The sequence below is a fragment of the Electrophorus electricus genome, chromosome 3, assembly GCF_041902795.1.
Source record: "Electrophorus electricus isolate QZ-2024a chromosome 3, ASM4190279v1, whole genome shotgun sequence".
NCBI lineage: Eukaryota > Metazoa > Chordata > Actinopteri > Gymnotiformes > Gymnotidae > Electrophorus > Electrophorus electricus.
In genome coordinates, this window is record NC_137499.1 from 545,001 (window position 1) to 568,837 (window position 23,837).

General features: G+C 43.4%; 2 protein-coding genes and 1 long non-coding RNA gene across 8 annotated transcripts; 2 read left to right on the top strand and 1 right to left on the bottom strand.

The window, feature by feature from the left end:
- The first annotated feature begins 2,641 nt into the window (after positions 1-2,641).
- On the top strand, positions 2,642-13,564 carry adgrg1 (adhesion G protein-coupled receptor G1). 4 transcript variants are annotated; one of them, XM_081708807.1, is made up of 14 exons: positions 2,643-2,795; positions 2,873-2,960; positions 7,792-7,870; positions 8,381-8,821; positions 8,949-8,997; positions 9,220-9,334; positions 9,855-9,977; positions 10,072-10,182; positions 10,608-10,650; positions 10,768-10,871; positions 11,005-11,485; positions 11,586-11,685; positions 11,768-12,042; positions 12,340-13,564. In XM_081708807.1, exons 3-14 carry the CDS (start codon positions 7,810-7,812, stop codon positions 12,462-12,464), a joined length of 2,028 nt encoding a protein of 675 aa, XP_081564933.1. In that variant the 5' UTR covers positions 2,643-2,795; positions 2,873-2,960; positions 7,792-7,809; the 3' UTR covers positions 12,465-13,564. The 4 variants fall into 4 exon arrangements, with proteins under 4 accessions (XP_081564932.1, XP_081564933.1, XP_081564934.1 ...); XM_081708808.1 differs by having other exon boundaries at positions 2,900-2,960; XM_081708809.1 differs by having other exon boundaries at positions 2,644-2,960; positions 11,005-11,123; positions 11,226-11,485.
- Positions 13,508-17,021, bottom strand: LOC113586920 (uncharacterized). Of its 2 annotated transcripts, XR_014120980.1 has the most exons (4): positions 16,691-17,021; positions 16,351-16,544; positions 15,427-15,740; positions 13,508-14,080 (listed from the first exon to the last, which is right to left on the bottom strand). It is a non-coding gene; the product is annotated as an uncharacterized LOC113586920 (long non-coding RNA). The 2 variants fall into 2 exon arrangements; XR_003411674.3 differs by having other exon boundaries at positions 16,351-17,021.
- A 120-nt stretch (positions 17,022-17,141) lies between these two features.
- si:dkey-181f22.4 (receptor-interacting serine/threonine-protein kinase 2) lies at positions 17,142-23,170 on the top strand. Of its 2 annotated transcripts, none has more exons than XM_027025336.3 (11): positions 17,142-17,554; positions 17,702-17,855; positions 18,846-18,995; positions 19,108-19,250; positions 19,353-19,402; positions 19,886-20,047; positions 20,141-20,226; positions 20,369-20,434; positions 20,612-20,762; positions 20,856-21,011; positions 22,009-23,170. In XM_027025336.3, the coding sequence occupies exons 1-11, from the start codon at positions 17,142-17,144 to the stop codon at positions 22,326-22,328; spliced, it is 1,851 nt and encodes a 616-aa protein (XP_026881137.2). In that variant the 3' UTR covers positions 22,329-23,170. The 2 variants fall into 2 exon arrangements, with proteins under 2 accessions (XP_026881137.2, XP_026881138.2); XM_027025337.3 differs by lacking the exon at positions 22,009-23,170 and adding an exon at positions 21,216-22,002.
- The last annotated feature ends 667 nt before the right edge of the window (positions 23,171-23,837 follow it).

Consider the following 23,837-nt stretch of genomic DNA (forward strand, 5'->3'; position numbering starts at 1 on the left):
ACTTTCCAGTTTTCTGAAATTTGACTGGCTATTATTAGAGCCCTTTGTACTATGTAAAAATACATACAGAGTTCACTGTGTAGCTTGAACACATGTACGCATGTGCGCACACACTTTCACACACCCAAAGCATACCTGGACACCTGGACACCCACAACAGGCTTTGATAGCTTCTGAAAGGCCCGTCGATCAGACATTGTCCCAGTCTTTACACAGGAAGTGGTATCAGACATACTTCTATGGAGAAACTGTAAAAAAACAGCAGTGTTCAGGAAGGAACACTTGGTGTCAACAAACGTCACAGGCTCCCACAGCCTAAGAAGCCGTCTGCAGTCTAACCTTATCAGCATGTTCCGTGTGTGCACATCTCACCACATTTCACTGGCTAAGTCATAATTCCTGCCCCTGTAGGGTAATGTTGGCATGAAACCACTCCCTGGAGTTCCCCAAATGTTAAGCTTCAGACAGCTTGCCCTGAACTGGCTGAGTGAGAGTCCTGAGTCCTGAGTCCTGGGTCCTGGGTCCTGAATCCTGAATGTTATTGAGGAGGTGAATATATTATATGGTGTGATGCTGGAAGCTACATGTGTGGCATTTCTATTTACCAAAAAACTTTTCTGTTGTGGATACATTGTCTAGATGTCCTACCGAAAGTCTACATGTCCTGTCCAAAGTCTAGATGTCCTGTCCAAGCCTGGGCTGGAGTGTCAGTGCACGATCACAATGCTGGAAAAAGACCAAGCCAATGTGAGGATGCAGCACCCACAAATCCTCTGCTTTCTGAGCAAAGAAGGGGCCCTCTAGTTCCTGTGTGTGTGTGTGTGTTTGTGCGTGTGTGTATGCGTGTGTGCATGCTTGCGGGTGCATGTGTGTGTGCATGTATTGTGCAATATACTGTATATAGGCTATCAATAGCAAATATTGTAATACCAAATCAATATTTTCACTATATACAGTAATTCAGGCATATTTGTCTATATGTTAGTATCAGACGTTTACTGCTGGCCTGGACTGTCCATCCTGTCCACTGTATTTGGACACAGATTTTCATCAACATCACATATGTACGTTAACGCCACAAACCAAAGAACCCCTGGATACGTCTGTAGCTGAAATGACAGTCAGGTGTTTCAGCAGTTCATGTACTGCAGTAATACTGGAAAAATCTCTTCAGTAACAACTACATATATAATTTCACTATATAGACTCACATTTCAATGTACGTTTGACACCTTTTGTATTGATGGTAGCCTGCAAACAAAAAAGAATCTGTCTTATGTATACTTTCATATCTTTGTCAAAATGCAGCATATTTCCATCCAGAGTGATGAGAATGTTGTTTTGAGATTAAAGAATATCTGAACGTTTGTAAAATCTGTCGTAGTTGTTCAGACGTTTGTTAGGGAAGAACAGCGACTGAGGGATAAATGAGTTTTGGAAGAAGTGCTGATTGAATGTCTTTTGTATCAAAGCAATGCAAACATATAGACAGTTTACTTCACAATCTACTGGTGATCTGGTGAATGTGTTAAGTGTTTAGTGGACATGGACAAACTCTAATAGAGTTCCAAAGTGTGTGGCACAGCAAAATGCAATCGATTTTAAAGTCCAAGTTTGACTTTATATCTGTCTAGGTTTAAAAGTCTGACGTTATATCTGTACATGTACTAAGTGAGAGGAATTTTCTGCTCATCTTACTGTTTTACAATGATTTTTTAATTCAAAATGTAAAAGTTCATGTGAAAATGTGTTTTAACAAACAGGCAAAAACACCTATAAAGAAACACGTCTGTATTTAAAAAAAGAAAAAAGATGAAAAAGTGGTGGAAATAACCACAGTCCTGAGGGTTTTAGACGAAGGTTTTTGAGTCAGTCGAGTGCAAAATGAGCCCATTTTTCTGTTACGTTGTGGTGCGCCTTCTCTCGTTAGGCTAGCGGAGCTAATCTAGTCTACAGACCTGATAGTGGAAATGATGTGGTGACTCGCTCTTCTTTTCTTGTGCTCTCTCTCCCACTTTCTCCTATTTTACAGGCAGACAGGTACTGCATCACCAGAACATACCTTAACATGACACGTCACTATACCTGTCATGGCCTGTGCATGAACACCTTACCACAAATCCAAGTAACTCTAGATCCCCACTAGTGTAGTGCACATTAAAGTATCTGTTGACATGGTAATGTGGAGTTGAATGTCTTTCACAGAGGGCATTATCAGGCCACGCCCATGCAGGCAAACACACAGGTCAGACTCCACACCCAACCCCACCATGTGTGAAAGGCACAGACAGACTAGGGTTGGTCAACCACCCACACCCTTAACGACACTCATCAGAGCAGCTGAGGCCTACAGCAAGCCAGGTGCTGGCATTGATCAGTACACAAAGATCTGCGCGCGCCCACGCACGCACACACACACACACACACACACACACACAGTCTCTTTTCTTTATCTCACCCTCTTATGGCCGTGGGTGGCTTACAGGCTCATTATCATACACACACACAGTTTATGTTATGGGAGTTCAGAGACGAAACTTCCCTCCGACTGCCATGACGATGAGACCATGTCTGTCCCAGAAGTTTAGCCTGCAGAGACGCTGCCACTCTCGCGCGTAACTCCGCCCTCTCGCGCCCACCTTACCCGTGCTGACGCCTCCTTCACGATCGAGACGCTCGAGCCACAGCGCCTGACCACGCAGCGTCTGCATGAAATGCACGAAAACATTTTAGTATTTTAATGTAAATGTAAATGTACAACATCGCGTCGAGGTGTGGAGCACGTGGGATATTACGTACGTCTGGATATCTACAGTTTTTTTCTGGATTTGAAACTTTGGCGTTAATTTATTTTCTCGGACCTTTACTGTAGGTTTTAACGACTATATTTTAATCTCAGCAAGACGTGAGCGCTCTTTAAGCGGAAAGTCTTTCTACGACTCACGGATCCTGAGTTTCAGGTAGGTCGTTCAGTTTCAACTCCAGACGGTAACACACCTGGGGGGATTTACTCGTGTGCCTGAAGACACATACGAGTTAGTTATATATGGCAAGACACGTGAAACGTTTTCCTTGACTACTTTTAAAAACCTGACCATTATGTCACGTAAGTAGCGATGATAACTTTCTGAATGCGGAGTTACTGATATCAGTGTATGTGTTTATTTGTTTTTTTGACGTGTATGTCCTCTACAAAGCAGCATAGCGAGCGAAAAAACCACAAGTCGATATACTGTCGCTTGTCTTTGACACATAACCGCGATCAGTAAAGATCCATCAGTCCAGCTTTAATTTGTTGTGCACAGACTACGTACAAATGCGCAGCTGTAAGTATATTTAATCATATAGTACTATATGATCCTGTCTTGGTATGCGTTACCCATTCCGTGTTTATTTCACTGATGCCGGTAAGTGAATATTACGGTGAAAGTTTATTTGATGAGATTAATTGTGATGGAAACACAAATCTCTCAATGACAGTTCAGCAGAGCATAATGTGTTTCTCTTGTGAAAGACGTGAGAACTAAAAGTTTATTGTGCCTGGCAGACCAGGGGACGGTTTAGAAGGCAAACACGAGTCCCATCTCTCATTCTTAGGTGTGCCTTGCCCTTTGCTCATACGTGTTTGTGTGTGTATGTGTGTGTCCACGTCCACACATGTATTAGTCCAGCCATCCCTGTAAACCCTCGATCAATATATCTGAATAGAAAGGAGTCCTCTGCACAGCCAAACCTCTTAGAGATGTTATAATGCTTCGTGAAGTACTGAAGCGCACACACATCGCATAGGCCACACCACACACCTCCCACAGGAGCATATGTTCAGCTTTGAACTGCTGTGGTGAACTACTGAGCACATTCTGCAGTGGTGGGCTGTCTCCTGCTGCCTTTTTAGAATGTCTTTTCAGTTGCTTTGGGTTTCCTGTCTGAAGCTGTACAGTCAGTGCTGCAACACTGTTCAGCACCGCCACTCTTACCACCAGACATGTCAGTTCTGTTATACTGTGCACATTATTGGTCTTTGTCTTCTTTTGTCTGGCTGTGATCCCCAAAACAAGACAAAGCTCTGGCCCCGCTGACCTGAGTTCATAGTTCAACAGACGCATGGCTTCATCAGATAAAACAATGTTCAGCGTTGAGCTCTGCCACTTCTGAGTCAGATGCATGTCATAACGACTTCATGCTCAAGAGGCTGTGTGTTGAATCATCATGACACTGTCAGACTAAGCAGTGTGAAAATACCGAAGACTGAAAGGGTCACGGTATAAGAGATGCGCAATCCTGGAAGTCGCTAAAGTTACAAATAGGAGACCTTGGGTAGAGGTGTGAAGCCCACTGTTAACAGTATGTGTGATCTTTTTTCATTAGTGAAGTAAACCACATTACTGAATTAGAATGTGAATATTCATTACTAATTTAGAATGTAATATGAATGCTTTCATTTTTTTTATTTTTCAACTCGGTGATTTTTTATTTTATTTTATATACACAGTGAATTTTAAGTGTGAAATGAGTTGTGACAGAAACACAGTCGGACATATTCATGTACTAAATACCCAGCCTCACGCAGGCCGTCGCCATGGTAGTATGAGAAGTGAAAGGGGGCATTCTTTCTGTGGGGCTCACATGCTTTGAACAATGGATGGCAGGGAGGGAGGGTGGAGCTGTGTGCAGGAGTGGAAGCTTTACTAGGCTTCTGTTTCACAGAAATACTTGTAGATCTAACGTCCCTTATTTAAATGGAGCTGCTTTAGACAGATGGATTTTCTGTGTCTCACTGTGTTGGTCCAGAAGTAAACATCCATTATAGCAGCTTTAGCAGGTTTTCTCCATATACGTATAACTGCAGGTTTGTGCGTGTCTGTGTGCGTTAGCCACATGCATGCATGCACCCACACACACACGCGATGAGGCATGAACATCATTTTGCAGTTTCATTCACCAGAAGAGTGAAGCAGCATGGGAACTGCATACCTTAACGCCTGGGCAGCTACATGTACACCCACTGGATTTTTCCAGTAGGTGCATGCTGAAGGACTGGGAGTAGGAAATGCTAGCGGCCTACTGCCAAAAACCTTCCTGTAGAAAAAGGAAATATGAGTGTTTTCTGTGCTATTTTTAGTGTAATACATATGTCTATGTCTAAGATTTAAGGTAGATCCTGGCCAAGTGGTGAGACACCTTTTAAAGGTTTTGTATTTTGGCCATTCAGCTTCATTCATTTTGAACAGTTTTGAACTCTCTTGCTGGTGTCCAGAAGACCTTGCACATTCTCTCTATAATTTCACTTCTGAACGTGGTTTGTGATTCTATTGTGGTGGCTTACATCTGGCTATTTATGTGGGTGGGTGAAGATGATCTGATTACCAAGAGCAGTTTAGAGGGGTAAACAGACTTGACTCTAAGTCCTGTAAGACCTGAATGTTGAGAGCAGTTTGGTCATGTATATGTGAAGGCCATCTCTGCAACAACGTTAGCTGGCAGCAGCATTTCTTCTAAAATAAATAATGAAAATTTGTACTCCAAACATGTATTGCCTGATCTGGTGCAAGTGGAAAACCAGGCACATTTGATTTGTCACTGAAGTTCTTCTTTAGCTAAATGCCCAAGCTGCCCACCTCATGTGCTCTGAAACGGGCGCTCGAGGCGTTATTGCGTGTAACGTAACTGCTAGTTAACGTACTTCCCCTGATGGCAGCAGGCGTCCAAAAGCCCAGAGCTAAAGTGTGCTCATATTTCACCAAAAAGGATCCCAACACCTGGACGTGCGCCAAATGTTTAAAGGCAAAATAGCAGGAGCAAAAGTGAAGCTCATATGAGATGAAGAATCAAATTGCTTTGCTCTCCTCAAATGATCACGGTTATGTTCCATAGATCTCCTCCCCCATGTGTAGGTTGTCTTCACTGCTCAGTGATCCAGGCTTTGCGCTCTTGCCCACCGGGGTCCTGACTTTCTGCTTCCTTAGACAGCATTGGCCCTCAGGCAGCTCTGCTGTTATAACTCACCCTGCGCTTTCGGACACGTTAGCTGGAGTACGAGCACTGTATTCAGATCTGATTTTCTTGACTCTGTGCCACCTGTTCATCAGGACAATTCTAGACATTGTCCTCTGACCTTTTTTGTCGATTCTTTCTCAGGATCCCCTTTTGCTGGTTGTTTTTGCCCCATCACACCACTGTCACTATACTCTCAACATCGTTGCACAAGAGAACCCCACAAGGTTTTTTTTTTGAAATTCTGGCCCCAGCTAGTCCAGCACCAGTAGACATTCCTCGTGAAAGTCAGTCAGATGATTCGATTTCCCCAGTCCACTGTGAATTCACACCGAAACTGATCCAATGATAACTTGCTCACCTGTTTATATGCTGCACTCCTGGGTCACGAGTGTAATTTCTCTATAGAAAAACTCCAGTCGTGAAAGAACAGGTGTCTCTAAAAAGGTCGTCATTCAGAGTCAATAAGGACACATTTACAAAACATTTGCTTCCTGTCAGTTACCCAGGACACTTTTATTAATTGGGGCTGTGTTAAATAATTGGATAAAAGAGGATAAAATAAATATATACGGAGCTTGCATCAAAAACTTAACTGCCCCAAAATGGCTGAATGAACACTTGTATGGGATGTTTTCCAGGTTTTCAGAATGTGCTTAGGACACGTTTTTCAGCAGTGCTACAAAGTCAAAGAGTGACCAGAGGAGTGACAAAAAGTGATCAAAGGAGTGCATAATTATGAAAACAAGCAAGTGAATGATTGATTGGACCACCACATTTCATTAACCCTTTAACCTCCTGTGCAATGTTTTGAAATTAATCAATAACTGGGAAAGATATTTACAGTATTTTAAGAGATTACTAAAACGGCCTCAAACTTCAAAATATGTTTTCTAGAAACTAACAACATTTTCTTACAAGAAAGGTATTTATGTTCTTTATATTATTACACATTAAATTAATGTAATCACAGGTACCTTCGACTGAACCATTATTGAGTTATTGTCATATTTCTTTATAGCACCTACAACTGCAATTTAAATAAATGACATTACCAGTAGCACTAATTATGCCTCCTTTTCTTGTCTTGCTCAGCATAAATAGTATTTTAGCATTAAGTGTATCAACAGAACAGTGTACACTGCAAACACGAGTGGCATGTTATGCTGGTGTTGCTCTGGTGGAAAATCAAGGGAAAAAAGTCAAGGAAAATCTGACATTTCAAGCCCTGCAGACTGTTCGGAGTGAGACTGAGTATCAGGACTGACTTTTAAAGCACATAATCTTACTAAAACTGCATTCATTCATTTGAGGAGTAGCATGAGCTGTCCCCGTCTGTTTTCGTCTTTTTATGCTGACTGCTGTAACGCATAACTTGCGCAACCACAACAAACCAACCTCAACTTGTACAATGTATATACAGTATGGTTCCAGTTTTCCTCATCCCGTAATCATGCAGTATTTCTTCACAACTATAAACATATTCATACTGATTCAATACAGTTCTGCTGCTCTCATTGTGCAAAACTCTGCACACACTTCTGAGCACACCCGTCTCAGTTACCTAAACACTGGCAGCACCAATCAAAACTCATTATGCTAATGAACTAAACTATCATTCCACATGTGAAAACACATAATTATATCATAATTATTTTTCACTTTTTCTAATTACATATAAACTCAAACTTATTTAAGAAATGTAGCAAATACAAAACAAAAATGGAGTAAGACGGACCACAGAGAGGAAGAGACAGATGATGGTGCAGTCAGTGTGTTTTTGTGGTTTCTTTAAAGGGTGGCAGAGGTGCTGTGATGGATCCTGCTATGGGGAGAGTCCTCTCATTGGTTCTTCTTGCCACGTTTTGGGGGCCTGGTGAGTAACAGCAATCCAGAGACTCCAAATGAAACACACTAGAAATTAGTCCATTACTCCTGTAGCTACAATAACACCATATCATTTTCTAATTTATTACATGTATATTCTTTTATCACAGTGAAAATTCTTGGGTTAGGATTGGGGAAAACCAAAGTTTAGGACATGCAGGCCAAATGTATGTAGCTTGTGCGTGAACAGAAACTGCATGTGAGATGCACATATGTCAGGGCGTGCAGAGTGAGAGGTGACATGAAGCGAGTTGGGTAGGCTTTCTGTAAAATGGAAGATGCCACCAAATGTTTTAACCACATTCTCTAGTGCTCTTCAGAGAGTGCCTGGAACTTTAAAGTGTTCTGTTCTGATGTTTTGTTTTTTTGTTTGTACAAAGTCAACATATTAAAAACTGGCTGAAAATATTCAGTGACCAAAAATGTTAAAACAACGTGAGCACATGGTTTTCTTCTTTTTTTTTCTTTCTTTCTTTCTGTTAAATTTTGGTTTATAAAGTGACAATGGAGAATGACAGAAACTTCAAGATGTGCGGAATATGGACTCTCAATAGCCTGCCGCCAGTGCTGGCTTCCAAGGTATCACCTGGCTGTGAGGGCATCATCATTTCAGCCAACAGTAGCACTCTTTCAGTGGAGGGCAAGATCTCGGCTCAGTGTTTGACTAACAGGAGATGGATCCTGAGCACGTCCCAGGACCCCATGAACTTCTGCGTCTTCTGGGATCCCCTGCTGGACATGCTGACCGTGCAGGTGGACAGAGAGGAGATCCATGTCTGCCCATCTCTGGGTCTTCAGGGATCCTGCTGCACCGACCTGTCCGCTGCAGGCCAGAAGATGTCCTCCGTCTACGGCATCAAGGACGGCTCCGTACATGGAGACCTTCTAAATAGCCGAGTCATGGCAGAGTACAAGTTTAAAGGCGACACAATTAACTGTGGTAATTGCACCTGAGCAAGACCCTTAACCCTCAATTACTCATGTTGTGTTCAGTCAGAATTCTAATTTGCTTTGGATAAAAGTGTCAGTTAAATGCCGTAAATGCGACTTTCTTCATGTATTTACAGCCGAGCAGTTCTGTAGTAAAGCGGTACAGGAGTCCTGGGGCGCGAACATGTAAGATGGTGTCTTAAACCTAACCTTCCTAATCCAGCCACATGGAAGCTGAAACTCTGCGGTTGGATGTTGGTTATACATGCCCTCCGTGTGGCATGATTGCACCTGCATTCATGTATCTGTGTAATTTTGCAACAAACAATTGTTTGTGTGTTTGCGCACACACGGAGCCCCCCGAGTAGCTGAGCATGTGTGTGCCTTTCTCATCGCGTGTCTCCATAGGATAGAAGAAGCAGTGATTCAGTCTGGGGTGGTAGGCAGGGTGGAGCTGCCGTGTGCTCAGGGCACCGTGATCGAGATGAAGGAGGACTTTACAGGATACAATGTCACCCTGCCTGTAGGACTGCACACACACACACGCACACTTACTTTTGCTTTTTGGAAGGCATCGTCACTGGCTTTAGTCTTTTGAATCTATGCGCTTTCAATAGAGAACAACATATGATAACAATAATACGTGAAATGTCTGCAGGATTTTTGAAGAACCCATAGACCCTGCAGTAGTACCAGAACACTGAACCCCTGAAAACAAACAGACCAGAGAAGCAGTGTTCTAGTGAGAGGGAGAGAGATTAGTTTAGGGGTCAGTTACATGCTTAGAGAGAAGGGTTGTGAGACTTAAACATGGAGAGTATTAGACTGACAGACAAGTGGAAGAAGACAAGGAGCTAAACTGAAAGTTAGATAAAGGAACATTGGGCAGAGTGGGTTAGAAGGACAGACAGGTAGCACAGTCAGAGAGGAAGGACAGACAGACATAGGAAGGACAGACAGGTAGGACAGTCAGACAGACAGGAAGGACAGAAATGTATACAGGTAGTTGTAAATATGACTATAATATTGATATGATCTTCCAGACTCCAGGAAGTGTGCCTCCACACGTCTTTCCTTCAGTGCACCTACCTGCAAGTCTGAAACCAGCACAAAAAAAGAACGCCAAAGTCGTCTGTACCTACTACAAGAACAGCTCACTGTTCCAGGTGCAGTGGCGTCTTCTAACAGACACAAACACTCTTATACGCTGGCCTCTACAGCACTGGGTCACCTGTAACGTTACCATGTGGCTGTTTGCAGGTGAGCTCTCAAAAGATTTTGGAAGATGTTGTCGGGATCACTGTGGAAAATGAGATTATCAGAAATCTCCCAGAGCCTGTCAGAATCATGTTCCGTCACGCCGACATTCTGGTAAGTGTGCATATGTGCAGCTCCATTGACACCGCTGGTGCAGCAAACACAGCACCTTCCTGTTTGCAGTGAGGTAGGCGTCAGATGTGATGAGCATGTACCGCACAACTGACAGCCTTCTCAAGGAGAAACATTTGTATTGTCTTAGTTACATCTTCAAAATAAAAACCACTTCAGAGGTGTCTGAAGGATAATAAAGACTTAGAAATGTTAGAAATGTGACAGAGGGAGAGCCGTAAACCTGCCTGCGGTTAGTCTTCTTTGGAAACCTCAGTTCTCCACTCAGTAAAAAGCACAGGTTTGACCTTTACAATATGACTGTTTGTTTCTGGCCAGTGTGCAGACACGTCTCAAACTTGGTTTGTGTTGTTCCAGCAACACTTGCCGTGTGTCCAAGCTGACCAGGCTGTCTTTTTTTTCTGCAGGAAACTCAGACCACGAAGTGTGTCTCATGGGACGTGAGAAAGGGTATGCACAAATAAATGGATAAACAAACTAACCCCTAAGTGAAGCCCAGTGTCTTAAGATGAGCAGCGAAACATGTGAAAACTGTACGTGTGTGTGTGGTTTCTCTCTCCACTGCAGACCATGAGCTCAAGTGGCGTGAAGAAGGGTGTGTCACAGTTCATCGTGGTGCACAGGAGACAGAGTGCCACTGTAACCACCTCACTTACTTTGCTATTCTTGTGGTGAGTCCCAAGTTCTTTTAAAAAATTTCAATTAAGGAATTGATTCCATGTGCGTCTTTGTTAAGTACTTATAATGTTCATTCTGATGATCTTGCGACATTTTGCTTTGTCTTCTTTCTGTCTTCTTACACAGCAAGTGAATCCTAGAAGATTGCGCCATCTAGAGGCACTGACGTTCATTACAGCAGTGGGGTGTGCACTGTCTGCTGTCAGCTGCGTGCTTGTCTTTGTGGCTCTCTGCAGGCAGAGGAGGTGTTTCACTCTCCACAACCTCCACGTTGTTCTGAGGGGACGTCTAGTGTTGGTTAATACTCATGTGTGGTTTTTTCCCCCCTCGTTCTTTCGGGACTCTAGGAGAGGGAAAGACCAGTCCAGCCTTGTGCACCGTGGCTTGGTCGTGTCCCTCTTTTTTCTCTGCCTCCTCTTCATGCTGACTGGCACCGTGGCCAATGTCAGCCATGAGCGGGTGTGTCAGTTCATGGGTGCGCTGTTGCACTACGCGCTGCTCTGCTCCCTCTGCTGGATGGCTGTGGAAGTGCTGCACACATTCAGGATGGTTTACATGATATTCAGTGTGCCCCCGAAGCCGTGGATCTGGTACCTGATGGGATTTGGCAAGTTAACCGTGTTTGTAATGTCCCTCGTAACATGGTCGTCACTGTGAGTTACTGTCTGGAATATTAATGACAACTCCCTTTTGTCATTTTTTTCCAGGTTTCCCAGTTCTGCCTGTTGTTATTTTAGTGTCTATGGGCAACATTTATGGACCAAGGACGATATCGCAGAGTGAAGATGTGGCAAACCCCTACCACATGTGAGACGCCGCGTGCACTGACCGTGTTTGGTGGGAAGTGTCCCCCATCCCGCTGACGCTGTGATGCTCTGCTGTCTCCCAGGTGCTGGATGCGGGATACCCACGCAGCCCTGCTGGCTCACTGCATCACTAATGTGGGCCTTCTGGCTGCCGTGGTTACATCGGGGTTCATCATGCTCTTTCTGGTTGTAAGAGAGATCCACAACCGGACCGAGTGGAGGAAGAGGCGCGTGGCGTTCCTCAGTATCTGGGGCCTTAGCTGTCTGTTCGGCACCACATGGGGTCTGACCTTCTTCGATTTTGGGCCTCTCTCAGAAATCATCCTCTTCCTTTTCTGCATCATCAACTCTCTTCAAGGTTTGTTCCCACGCTGCACTGCTCTCAGGCTTTCTAGGCTGCCATGAAGAATAAGACAGATTACCCGAAGGCCAATCTATTGTCTAAATGGGAAAGAATGTACCAGGAATATTACAATGTTCCCATAGCTGTGGTATCAGCAGAAAAGTTACTCACAACACAACCCCCTGGCAGTCTGTGCCAGAGCTGGACGTTTAAGGCTTTGTGGTACAGTTTGACCTGAGTGTTGCTAAAAAGAGAATAGAATTGCCAAGTACTCGAGTTCACAAGTGAATAGAGGCTGTGTTGTCCCCACAGGATTTTTCCTCATGCTGCGGTTCTATGTCTTGGCGCGGATGCAGAGCCAGTCCGAGTACGCCACAGACGGCAGCAGCACGGGATCCACCCGGCAGCACATGCTGCAAACCCAGGAGAGGAACTAGAAACAGAGGAAGATGAGCGATTCCCTCACACTTTCACGCATGTTTTAGCGTAATCAACACATATAAAGTGCTTCACAAGGGTATTAATGAAGGGTGTTTCAGCTTATTTCATCATGTCCTGCAGGTCAGGATCTTATAGCAATGCACTGAAAAACACTGGAAAAGAGAGAATTATTTCACTGAAATATTTCATTGAAAACTGCTCCTCCTGCTAAAAGGTTAATTTTACAGTGTGTAAGATTATTTCTACAGCATGTAAATTGGTTTATTTCTATTAAGATCACAGCACTTTAGCATTATTGCTGACTACTCTGCAAAACTACTGTGTTCCTTCTTAGTAACATGAGCGGGTCTTCATCAGAAAACATCCATAACTTTGAAAAGTCTTCCCTTATGTTATAGATTGTGTATTTGATGGATACACATGAACTAGATTTATTTATCTAAATAAATTGGTTTTGGCTGGTATGTCATGCACTGTTGAACTTAAGACTTTTCTGAAAAGAATTTTGAGTAGAAAATGACTGTTGCGACTAATCTGTAATGGTGGAAACATGTGGTTTGTTATTGCAGTGAGAAACTGGTTATTGTGTAAACAGTATAAATATGTAAACAGTTGTATATATGTTCACACTTCTGTGTTTTCTGTGGTGTAGGTTCAGGTCTTCCATTATGATATATGTATCTTAAACCGTTTCACCAGGGGTCTGAAAGCCGCAGTGTTTTGCTCACTTCAGTGACGTGAGAGCGGTGTGGAAACGGAGCCACACACCTTGAACCTCACAGCACTTGAGATGCTCTGCAGCTGAGCTCTGTGCTGGCGGACTTGGCGCACCTTTTCTATTTGAGTATTTTGTAGTTATTTCAGAAAATGTCATCAGACAAAAGTGGTTGAAATAATATTTGATGACATTTTGAGCATTTGTGATGACATTTGGGGATCCTGAGGTATTGGGTATTCTTACTGAGTTAGATTTGTTTTCATATAAAAATGTAAAAACTAGAAATAAATCATTGTTTCATTGTTTCTCCAGACAGGCACATTAAGAATAAATGTATGGTTTATTTTTTTGCAACAATAAACAATGAAATTTACATCAGTTTTACATCTACCAACCTTTTCCTTTACATGCTCACTCAATGTGTGTACCTCCTTACACTCCTGACAGTCAGAAGGCATAGCAGGACGTTGTTCTGAAAGGGGCACTGCCTGTCTGACGGGGGGGTAGCAAACACGCAGAACTCAGGCTGTGTAGAGTACACACACAACAGCCAGAAGGTGTTTAAACGGTGTTGCTCTCGCACTGACTAGAACTTTTGTCTTGTGTCCTGAACACTGAGTGTTGTGGAGCCGGGCGCTCCTCACTTGGAAGAGGCAGAGGACGGGGCAGTCGGAGTCGCCAAGTTCTCAGGCGCGATCCGGGTCTCAGAGCCAGGAAGTGATGGATGCTAGTGCTGAAAGTCAGCCTTCTGGACAGCAGACTGGCAGTTCCAGAGCCCTCCTGACACCTGGGTCTCTGATGGTGCTGAACGTTGAGTAAACGAGGTTGCCGAGATTGCGACGTCTATGGTGATGGTGTCTGTGGGTTATGTGAGACACATTGGATGCCCGGTTTCTGGATGTATGAGATGAAAGTTGGAGATGGTGAGACAAAAAGATACTTAGTTGAATTTGTTAGGTCCAGTAGATGAGATGTAGATGAACTGAAAAGCACAACAAAACCTTTTGCAGGTGTTGATCACCGCTATGGATGTATACATCTGTAGCGGAGTCGTACTAATTTAACTGTTCAATAGCTACTAAGTCCCCTTATTTCACACCTAAGGCTAAGATGAAACTCCACCTGCAATGAGTAATTACAGCTAACAAGCAACTTGGTTCAGATAAGATGCCTTGAATTGAACAGAATCTAAGGCAAAAATAAGCAAACTCAGAGCCTCCCTTAACCAACCAGAGGACGATCCCAGAAAAACTAATACACACAACGATCTTCATGTTCATGTGTGTTACGGCACTGTCATAGAACCCAGTTCAGGTCCTGGATACTGTTCTTGTTCAGTGGCCACTGTAGGAAGCTTTTGATCTAGATGTTGACTCTAACATAACATTTTGGACACAAATCTGTACAAATGCCTTCGTGAGGAGCAAAAATAAGAATTCATTCAATACAAGGTTATACACAGCACACACCTTAAACACAAAAGGTTAAAAATGAGATTTCCCGATTCAAACATGCACACAGCGCACAAGGAACACTACAGATAAGTATTTACGTGCAAACCAGTCTATCAGTCCCACACTTGCTGTGCTGATTTATGTAGTTATATAGAGGTATGGGTAGAAATCTGGGATGAATTTTGGATGAACAGATTGACAAATGTTGTTTATGTTCACACACATTAAAAATATCAAATAAGAAGTTAAACCCCAATTTTGGGTGGAAATGCTCAGAAGGCATTTATTTGTGTATATATGTGTGTGTGTGTGTGTGTGTGTGTGTGTGAGTGACACAGTAACATGAACACCATAAATGTAACTACATGAGATGAGATTATAGTTTGAATATGTTTAAGAGATCTGTGAAAAATTGAGCTAGGAACACATTCATTTTCCATAAACTCCCAAAAATACCCAAACAGAAAATACTGCACAACACTGCAGCCTGCCGCACATCGAAACGTGCAGGAGTGTTTAGACCCGTGCAGTGTCCCTGCCTGCCAGTATCATTCCAGTAAGTGTAAGAATGCCACTTGCTCTAGAATAATCAGCAGTATTATCCTATTTTAGGATCATTTTACTTCTGGAGATTTAGTTTATTAAAATGGTTAATTTATCTGACTTTTGACTACACTATAGTTGACACCTTGGTACTTTGCGTGAAGTAACACAAAAATGATCAGCTATTAATTTGTACTTTTGCTCCTGATTTTTTAAACATTTGTTTATGTATTTATTTATTACCTTTTTTTCTGCGTGGGGCAGGTGGTGTTATGTGTTATTAATGAACACACTGACACGGAGAATGTCACGAACGTTTCAATGTGAAAAGACGCATTCACTTATTCGGGAACGCGCTTTTGGATGTGAAGCTTCACACGTCACCCGCTCCAACGATATACGGCCCGAGGGAGACGCTCTACTTCGTTTGCTTTCTCCCGTCCACTCGTCTCGTTAGCAGCAGAAAGCTTCTCCGCCCCCTGCTGGAGATAGCTTGTAGAGGTTTATAACTGCACTTAACAGCTAGCGATGTTTGGTGAATGGAAAAATACCCACACCTAAACAGTGTAAAAATAGAGCGATTGCAAAACAATTGTATAATATTGTGTAATAGTATGACAGTTTAAAACATTACAACATTACAAACATTGTGAGCTAATGCAAAACATTTAACACTTATGGAAAGAAATTCAATCATTGGTACGAAATGGAAAGTTACAATGTATGCGAAACATTGCACAACAGGATTTTTACATCGAAATCTGAGTAACGTGTGACAGGGAGATCACAAAATTACCACAGGAGGCATCACACACACACACACACACACACACACACACACACACAAACAATATCCAGTGTAGTGCTCATAATTATGTTAGCTTTTCTGTCTGGAAAAAGCTCTTTGCAAAACATTTTAGAATTATGTTGTAAAGTCATAATTTTGACTACACTATTAAAGATCTGAGATACCGACAAAAAAAAGCAGTAGTAATATATAAGTAGTATTAACACACAGCCACTCTATTCACACACACTCACTCCAATAATACATAGTATCCTAACCCCAAAGGTGTATGTGCACCATATTCACATACAAAAAAAAGAAAGATTTGTATAGATTTACATAATACTAACTGGATCTGAAATTAGACCTGAGTCACTCACCAGAAGCCACTTTCTGTTTTGGACATCCCCTTCTCTATAAAATGGAATAATCACTTCCTTCTCTCTGGCGATGAAGGCCGTGGTCACAGGCCACCACGCACACTCAGCTACAAGGTTGATTCCACTTTTTGTAATCTTGGTGGAAAGCAGAGGAAGCTGACTGTGCTCGAGAAAGAGGAAGTCCCTTCTCCTCACTGTCATTCAGCTCCCCATGTGAAAGTGAGCACTAACATAGCATGACCACAGCCACTGAGAGTTGACTGTGACAACAGCATTGTGGCTTTAAAAGATAAGAGATTTTTGTTGATAACACTCGCAGAATAATCTTTTATTTCCTTACCTTTTATTTCCTGTGCTGTTACTACAGTGACTTATTACTCTGCAAATTAATTCCCATATTCAGTGATAATCTTCTGGAACTACAGAGTACTGTTTCAAAATGGGCTCTTTAAGTTGTTGTTGCAGTGACGCAATGTAGCGTTTAGAATGGATGGGCCTGTGAGCGCATGCCCCAGTAGGGAAAGCCTGATGGCTGGATCTTAGCTAGGCTTTGTCTGAGAGGGAAGTTCCCTTCACTTACATTGTTCAAAATAGACAGCAGCTGCGCGTGGAAAACACCCGCCGTGCTGTACGGACAAAATCTGAAACATATTCAGTGAAGATAAAACCACAAAGAGGCGGTTAAAGGACAAATCCTTACTTTTCAAATCCGCCCGAGATAGAAAGCTTTTAGATGGGCCAAATATTTTGGCGCACTCCGTTTTAATGAATCTATTTTTTTATAATGTTAAATGATGTCCATAATTATATTTGAAAACGCTTGTTGGGTCTTTTTTTCTGCCGAGTGCAGGCACTGTTGTATGAAGAAGGGGATTTTTGCAGCAGCGGGTCGAACCAGACGTAAACACATTACGTCACGTAGCACGAGGTGCAGGCTTGGCGTTCAGCCCGATTACGGTGTCACGCCACAACGTTTTTATGGTCTGTGTGTAGCAACAACGAGGGTTTATTTGAATCACGGTGAAGGAGCTAAATCAATGGCCCAGGCCTCCGTTTTAAACGAGTTTCACGAGGAAGATCTTGGAGACGTAGTTGTGATCGGAACGAGCGTGGACGCGTTTCCGCGTGGATGGCTGCGTGGACGCCTCCGAAGGACCGGGCAGCAAGTAGCCGTGAAACTGCTCGACTGCACCCCTACAGAGCGGTGAGCGTGGGAAAGAGTCCCTGCAAAAATCTACAGCAACTTAATATTTTGTCATACATGTACTTATTTGAGTACATCATAATGTTCAACATTAGGGTTATTTGAAAAATGCAGATTGAATATGATGCGTGTTGCTCTTGGCGGCAGAGAGCGGCTTCGTCGGCTCGGGAGTGCGGTGGTCTCGAGCCGGCTGTGTTCCGAGCGGGTTCTGCTTCCGCTGGGGGTCTACACGGCCCGATCTCTCATCGGTTTGGTCTGGGCCTGGATGGCTGAAGGATCTTTGCATTCGGTTCTCTATGAGGTGAGCTGACATCCCAGATGTTCAGAACGTCACACTTATCATCTCGCTTATTTTCTTGTCATGTTTTACTTATTAGTGTTGTATGGTTTTTTTTTTTTTTATACAGTGGCAGTAAACTAATGCAGTTAGCGTCAGGAAACGACGTAGCTGTTTAAAGTCTGAGAAACTGCTACAACTAGAGAAACGTTTTTGAATTTGCAGCAACAGCGCAGGTTTCCAGCGCGCGCTCCGTGATCTAGTAGACGTGTTCGGATAGCGCGCGCTCCGTAAGTAAACGGTAGTGTTCCATTAGCGAGCTCTCCGTGGGAACACACAACTAGAAATGTGTATTTTAAGTTGCTCACTTCTTTTTCATTTAGGTTTTATTTAATGATGTGTCATTGTAAGATCTTAAGTTCGTTGTAAGATCTTTGTAAATCATTTGCAAACATTAAATGTTAAACACATAGCAAGTAAAACATGCGTTATATAAAATATGTCAATAAATATGATAAATGTAACCAGTTCATTTTTTACGTACAAAATTGTAATGGCCACCAACCAGTGGTGAAGCATTATTTTTCTGTTCTGTTCAGTGGAACCAGAAGACTCATGGCATGGTTTATGATAGTACATTGCCAGTCTGCTCCACCACAGCAGTAATAAATCACTGAGACTTACACCACTCTTTACTGCAGCCTTGACAACTCAACCTGAAAGTGACTGTACAAAAAGCACATCTGAAATTCACATCCTGCGTGGGTGAGATCACATAGCTGTACAGGTGCCATGCCTGTACTGTTCAGTTTCTCTCTTTTATGTTGTAATATAGTTTTATAGCATGTTTTGCTCATGCCTATCTTGACTACACAGCTGCCGCCCTCTGACCTGCTGCTGTCTGTGCTTGCACGTTCACACACTCTCCTCACATACCTGCGATGTTGTCAGGGGAACCAGAGACATGAGGAATGTCTGGCATATGGATTAAGGGCAGTGTGTTTGTATCATCAGATCCATCTCTACCCGGATCTACCGGTGCAGCTGCGTCTGCGTCTGCTGCTGGACGTGGCGGAGGGTTTAAGCCATCTGCACGCTGTCCCTCTGCCTCACGGGGCCTTGAAGGCCACCAGCGTTCTCCTGGATCCGGAGTACAGGGCCAAGGTAGTGGTGGCGTGGAGCTAGTGCACAACAGCGATCCAGTGCTCACCAATATGGTGCCATGTTATCTTTGTTTTGCGTAATAAACCTGTACTCATGTGTGTGCTGTTTACAGCTGTGTGACTGGGGCCAGCAGACAGATTTGGGTGTAAGGGCACCTGTCTGTAATGGTGGTGTTCCCTGTTTTAGAGACCTGGCCTACCTGTCGCCTGAGGTTATACAAGGAGGCATGTCCTCTGTGAAGGCTGATATGTACAGGTGAGTTTAGAACACTCTGGAACACACTTTTACTGGATACAGTTCCCAGTGTGTGTAAATGCTTTGTGGTTTTTGATCTTGTAATTTATGTTGTTCTTTTAGCTTTGGCATTCTGATCTGGGAGGTTCTCAACAGGCGGCGTCCGTGTGAAGGTGGGTGCTGTCCTCCTCTCTGTCACTCTCACATGTCTGCGAGTAAGTCATTGGTTTTGGTTGGCTGACTGAGCTGTCCGCATGGAATGTAAAAACACACTGACTTACAGGAAACAAAGTCTAATTCTGGATTCTTTAGTTAATTTATTTGGGTTTGAATGTGCTGTTATTCATTCATATCTGTCATGTCTTATGGTTAATGTCCTTATATAACATATGTGAACATACATTTACATTTATAGCATTTATCTGACACCTTTATTCAAAGGGACTTACAATTCTGACTGAACACAAATTGAGTAATTGAGGGTTAAGGGTCTTGCTCAGGGACCCAACTATGGCAATTTGGCAGTGGTGGGGCTTGAACCACTGAGACACCACTGCCCTTACACATCACATCTGACAAATCAGTTTTTTATCTGAAAAAGAACATGGTGTTTCCCTTTACACTGTACAACTCAAATTCCCCTTTAACTGTTTCAGGTCTTGAGCAGCTGCAGACTCTCCTGCTGTCGGCTCAGGGGGGTCCGGAGACACAGGTGCAGGTTCAGCTGTTGCCGCTGGAAACTCCCCAAAGCCACGTTCTTACCCAGCTGATGATCAGTTGCTGGTCCAGTGAACCAGAACAACGGCCACAGGCAGAAGGTTAGTTCTGGAATTTTTCCCTGACAAACCTGCCTTAGGGGGAGAAGGTTACGTTTTGCTGCGTACTACCGTGTCTGTCCAATCACAACACAGAGTGTGCGGCTGTGCTGAGGAAGGTTATGGCGGCATTTGAGGTGGACGCTTTTACAACGGCTGTCCAGCAGCTAAACGCAAGCAAGGTACTTAAAGACCACGGCGGCCCTCGGCTGAGACAAACGTCCTGTTCACATATAAGACATTTAGGACACAACATACAACCTAAAGACACGGTACAGTGATATCTGAATTAGCCTGAATGTGAATGTGCTTTTGTACCACCAGGAGAGGGTGCTGCTTGCCTGTAAACACTCTCCAACGTTTGTGCCTATTGAGCTGAACAACTTGGAGGTAAAAGGCCTGTCTTGCCTTGTTAGGCACTGCGTGTTCACTTGTGAAGTGTTGGCACACTTGCAATGCTGGGCTGAATGGTTTTATCCATCTGTTCTACAATCCGCAGCATTTGTAATTTTATTATATAAAGATTTCTTTTTTTTTAACCATCTGGATTTGTATCACTTTGTCTAGTGCTCCGGTGGTTGCGCCGGATCCAAAATCCTCGCCTCTAAGGTGATTCCCATGAACGTGCCGTGCCCACATGTTCCCAAGGCTGAGAGGGTTCTGAGAAGAAGCCCTCCTCTCCCTGCACAGACCCCACCTCCTGATGCCTGCTGCAGAGGTGAGGGTCCAGCCTGAAGCCTGAGGGCTCTGTTCTTTAGCTGTGTTTTACTGCTGGCTGATTGTTTTGTTGTACTGTGTCGCTTGTCCTTAGATGCTGTGGATCAAACAGTTGCATCCCAGGGGAACAGACCTGCTGGTTCCATGCAGTGTGGGGGAGTTTGGGGTGTGACTCAATCCTGGACCCAGAACCCTCCAAACACACAGTGTGTGTGTCCCACGATGCTGATCCAGACACCTGTCCAGCAGGGTAAGAGTGAAGCCACTCTTTCAGACAGACACTGAAATCAGGCCCCTGCCCTGCACTTATCAGACACGAGTCTGATCTCTTGCTGGGTGCTAGATGCATGCAGTCAACTTTTGTACTTGTTGGGGAAAGATGTGGCATGCAAGCAAAAATAACACATAATGTACTTAACAAAAACTGAAGCCTGAAATTTCCTACATGTTTTAGGGTGAACCCACTTGTTTACATGACTGCTGCGGAAAGGTAACGCCAGTTTGCCCTTAACAAACATGGCGGCCCAGTTCCCAGGCATGCGGTGCTCTGGCATGTACCCAGTAAGCAGTTTTGTATGACTGGGTTTTTTGCTTCCTGAACAGCAGTCCCCGGTGCCTTATCTGGGTCCAGTGTGTTTCCTCTCACAAGGGTTAGTGTTGTTCTCAGGATTAGCCATTCAGAAGCAGTGTGGAGTATTGGGTATTTGTTTTGTTGCCCAGCTTTGGTAATGTGATATATGCAACAATGGTTGCAGAAGTGGTGGAGTTTTCTAAAAGGTTGTCACGGACACATGCCAATACTACTGCTGTAAAATAATCATTACATGTTCTCTGCAGAGTGTAATGCATTTAGCTCAAACGCAGCGTAGCATTATTATTTCCTAAGATATTATCTGCCAACACCAGTGTAGTGCATCTCTGTAGGCCTGTATCCTGTCATAGTAAATTACTCAAAGTCACTGAAGCCAGGGCCTTAGTGCATGTATGTAAATGACCATTTCACTGGTGGGTTTCTCTTTGGTGATCTGAGTAAACATCACGCCCCCCCCTCACCCCCACCAGCACAAGGGTTTGCATGTGGTTTTCATTCATTTCGTTTAGCAGCACAGTGCTGACTGACTAAACATTCAGTTTGCATGGTGTTTTTCAGAACTGCAAAGTGTCTGCATAGTGTGGTTAAAATACATCACATTTGCGTTTAGCTTCCTGAGAGCTGGGTGCATAATGGTGGCATCTCTCCCTTCCAGCCGTGTGCCCTGTGTCAGGCTGGAGCTGCTGTCGTCTCCTGATGATGCACCGCGAGTCGATTGTGCACTGCATGACGGAGGGGCGTCTCAACAAGCTGCTGGACGTCCTCCGGGCCCGGCGGGCCGTCACGCGTGAGGACTACGAGGTGATCACCGCAGCCCTGACCCTGACCGCACGCACCCGGTGCTTGCTCGACACCTGCGCCTGCCTGGGCGAGAACGTTGCCTCCCTCGTGGCCACCACCCTGGGGCTGGTCTCCACAGAAACTGCCCGTGCTCACAGAGGTGCTGGGATGGCTCTCAAATGGCAGGTTGGCTAGGTGATGTCTGGCCAGAGAGGCTTCAGAGCTTCAGAGCAACATTCCCCTTTACTGATCGTGACCAGTATCTGGAAAAGAGGCCAATCAGGAAGAGTGTTTTGTAGGAGAAATGGATGTAACTAGATGCTTAGAGATGGAAGTCTGACAAGTGGAATCAGGGTTGATCAAACATGAGTTGATCTGATCACATTATATCATGAATGGGGTGCTTAATCAAAGGTGTCCTATGAAACAGAGGTGTTGGGGGAAGAATAGCTCTCAACTTCAGGTGGCCCCACCCGCAGATTGAAGAAGAGCCCTAATAAGAGGTCAGGTGATGGTTGGTGATGGAACCTTTAAAGGGATTGGGCAGCATTATATGAGGAAAACAGCATGCATCAAGTTGCTCTTTAATATGTTAGAGATTTATTTTGTTATGCTTTCCTATTTCTGCATTTAAATTGTACTCTATAGTGTTAAATTTCAGGTTTTTTCACGTTTTTTTCATACAGAAACATTTTTGGGGGGCGTTATTAGATTCCTAGTTGCGATCAAGTTTTTAAGCATGTTTGAAATGTAGGAACATGTGGGAAACGCAAGCACATGTGCATGTTGTACATCAAAATACTGCCTACATTGGTAGTGGATTGTATCCTGTTCAAAATGAGAGTATCTTGTAACAAGAATATTAGTATTTTATGTTTTAATATTTTCTCATACTGATGTATTATATGTGGCTGGGGTGGTATTAATCAGGATTATGTTTATGCTTGATTAACTACTACGAAATATTTTGATTAATCATATGTTAATCACAAAAGGCTATAACTTTATACCATTAAACAATATTGAACTGTCTAAAAGTGGACTGAGCATTTAATATAATATCCTCATTCTTGTGTGTGTGGGGGGGGGGCACTCTCTTCCTTGCATACTCTATCTAATCACACACTGCTCTTCACACTAGCACTTCACAGAGTGGTTCAGAAGCTCTCTCTCTCTTTCTCTCTTTCTCTCTCTCTCTCTCTCTCTCTCTCTCTCTCTCTCTCTCTCTCTCTCTCTCTCTCTATATATATATATATATATATATATATATATATATATATATATATATATATAGAAAGTACCCATATATTAAAAAACTGATTGAGATTACATAACACCTCTGCTTGGTCTACTGGTTAGCAAGTATATGATGATGTTAGTGGGACTGATAGCTAGTCTACCTGATTGGATTGTTAACTGGGCAAAAGAAAGATTTAATCATGATCACTGAGACTTTTAACTAATGGAAATATAGCTGATAAAGAACAAAGGTATTCATTTGTTCATCCTCAGGGAAATGACAAAATTCCATAAATGATGCAATAGATTAGTAATGCATTACAATTACAACTACTTTTCTCAGGTTCATGTTGTGCTTGGTTATCAGCAGGTAAGCCTGTGACTGTTTCTAAGGATGGTGCTGAATAACTGCTCATAGGCAAATTACGCTGTACTACCACCTCAGGTCAAATATTAACGTGGATG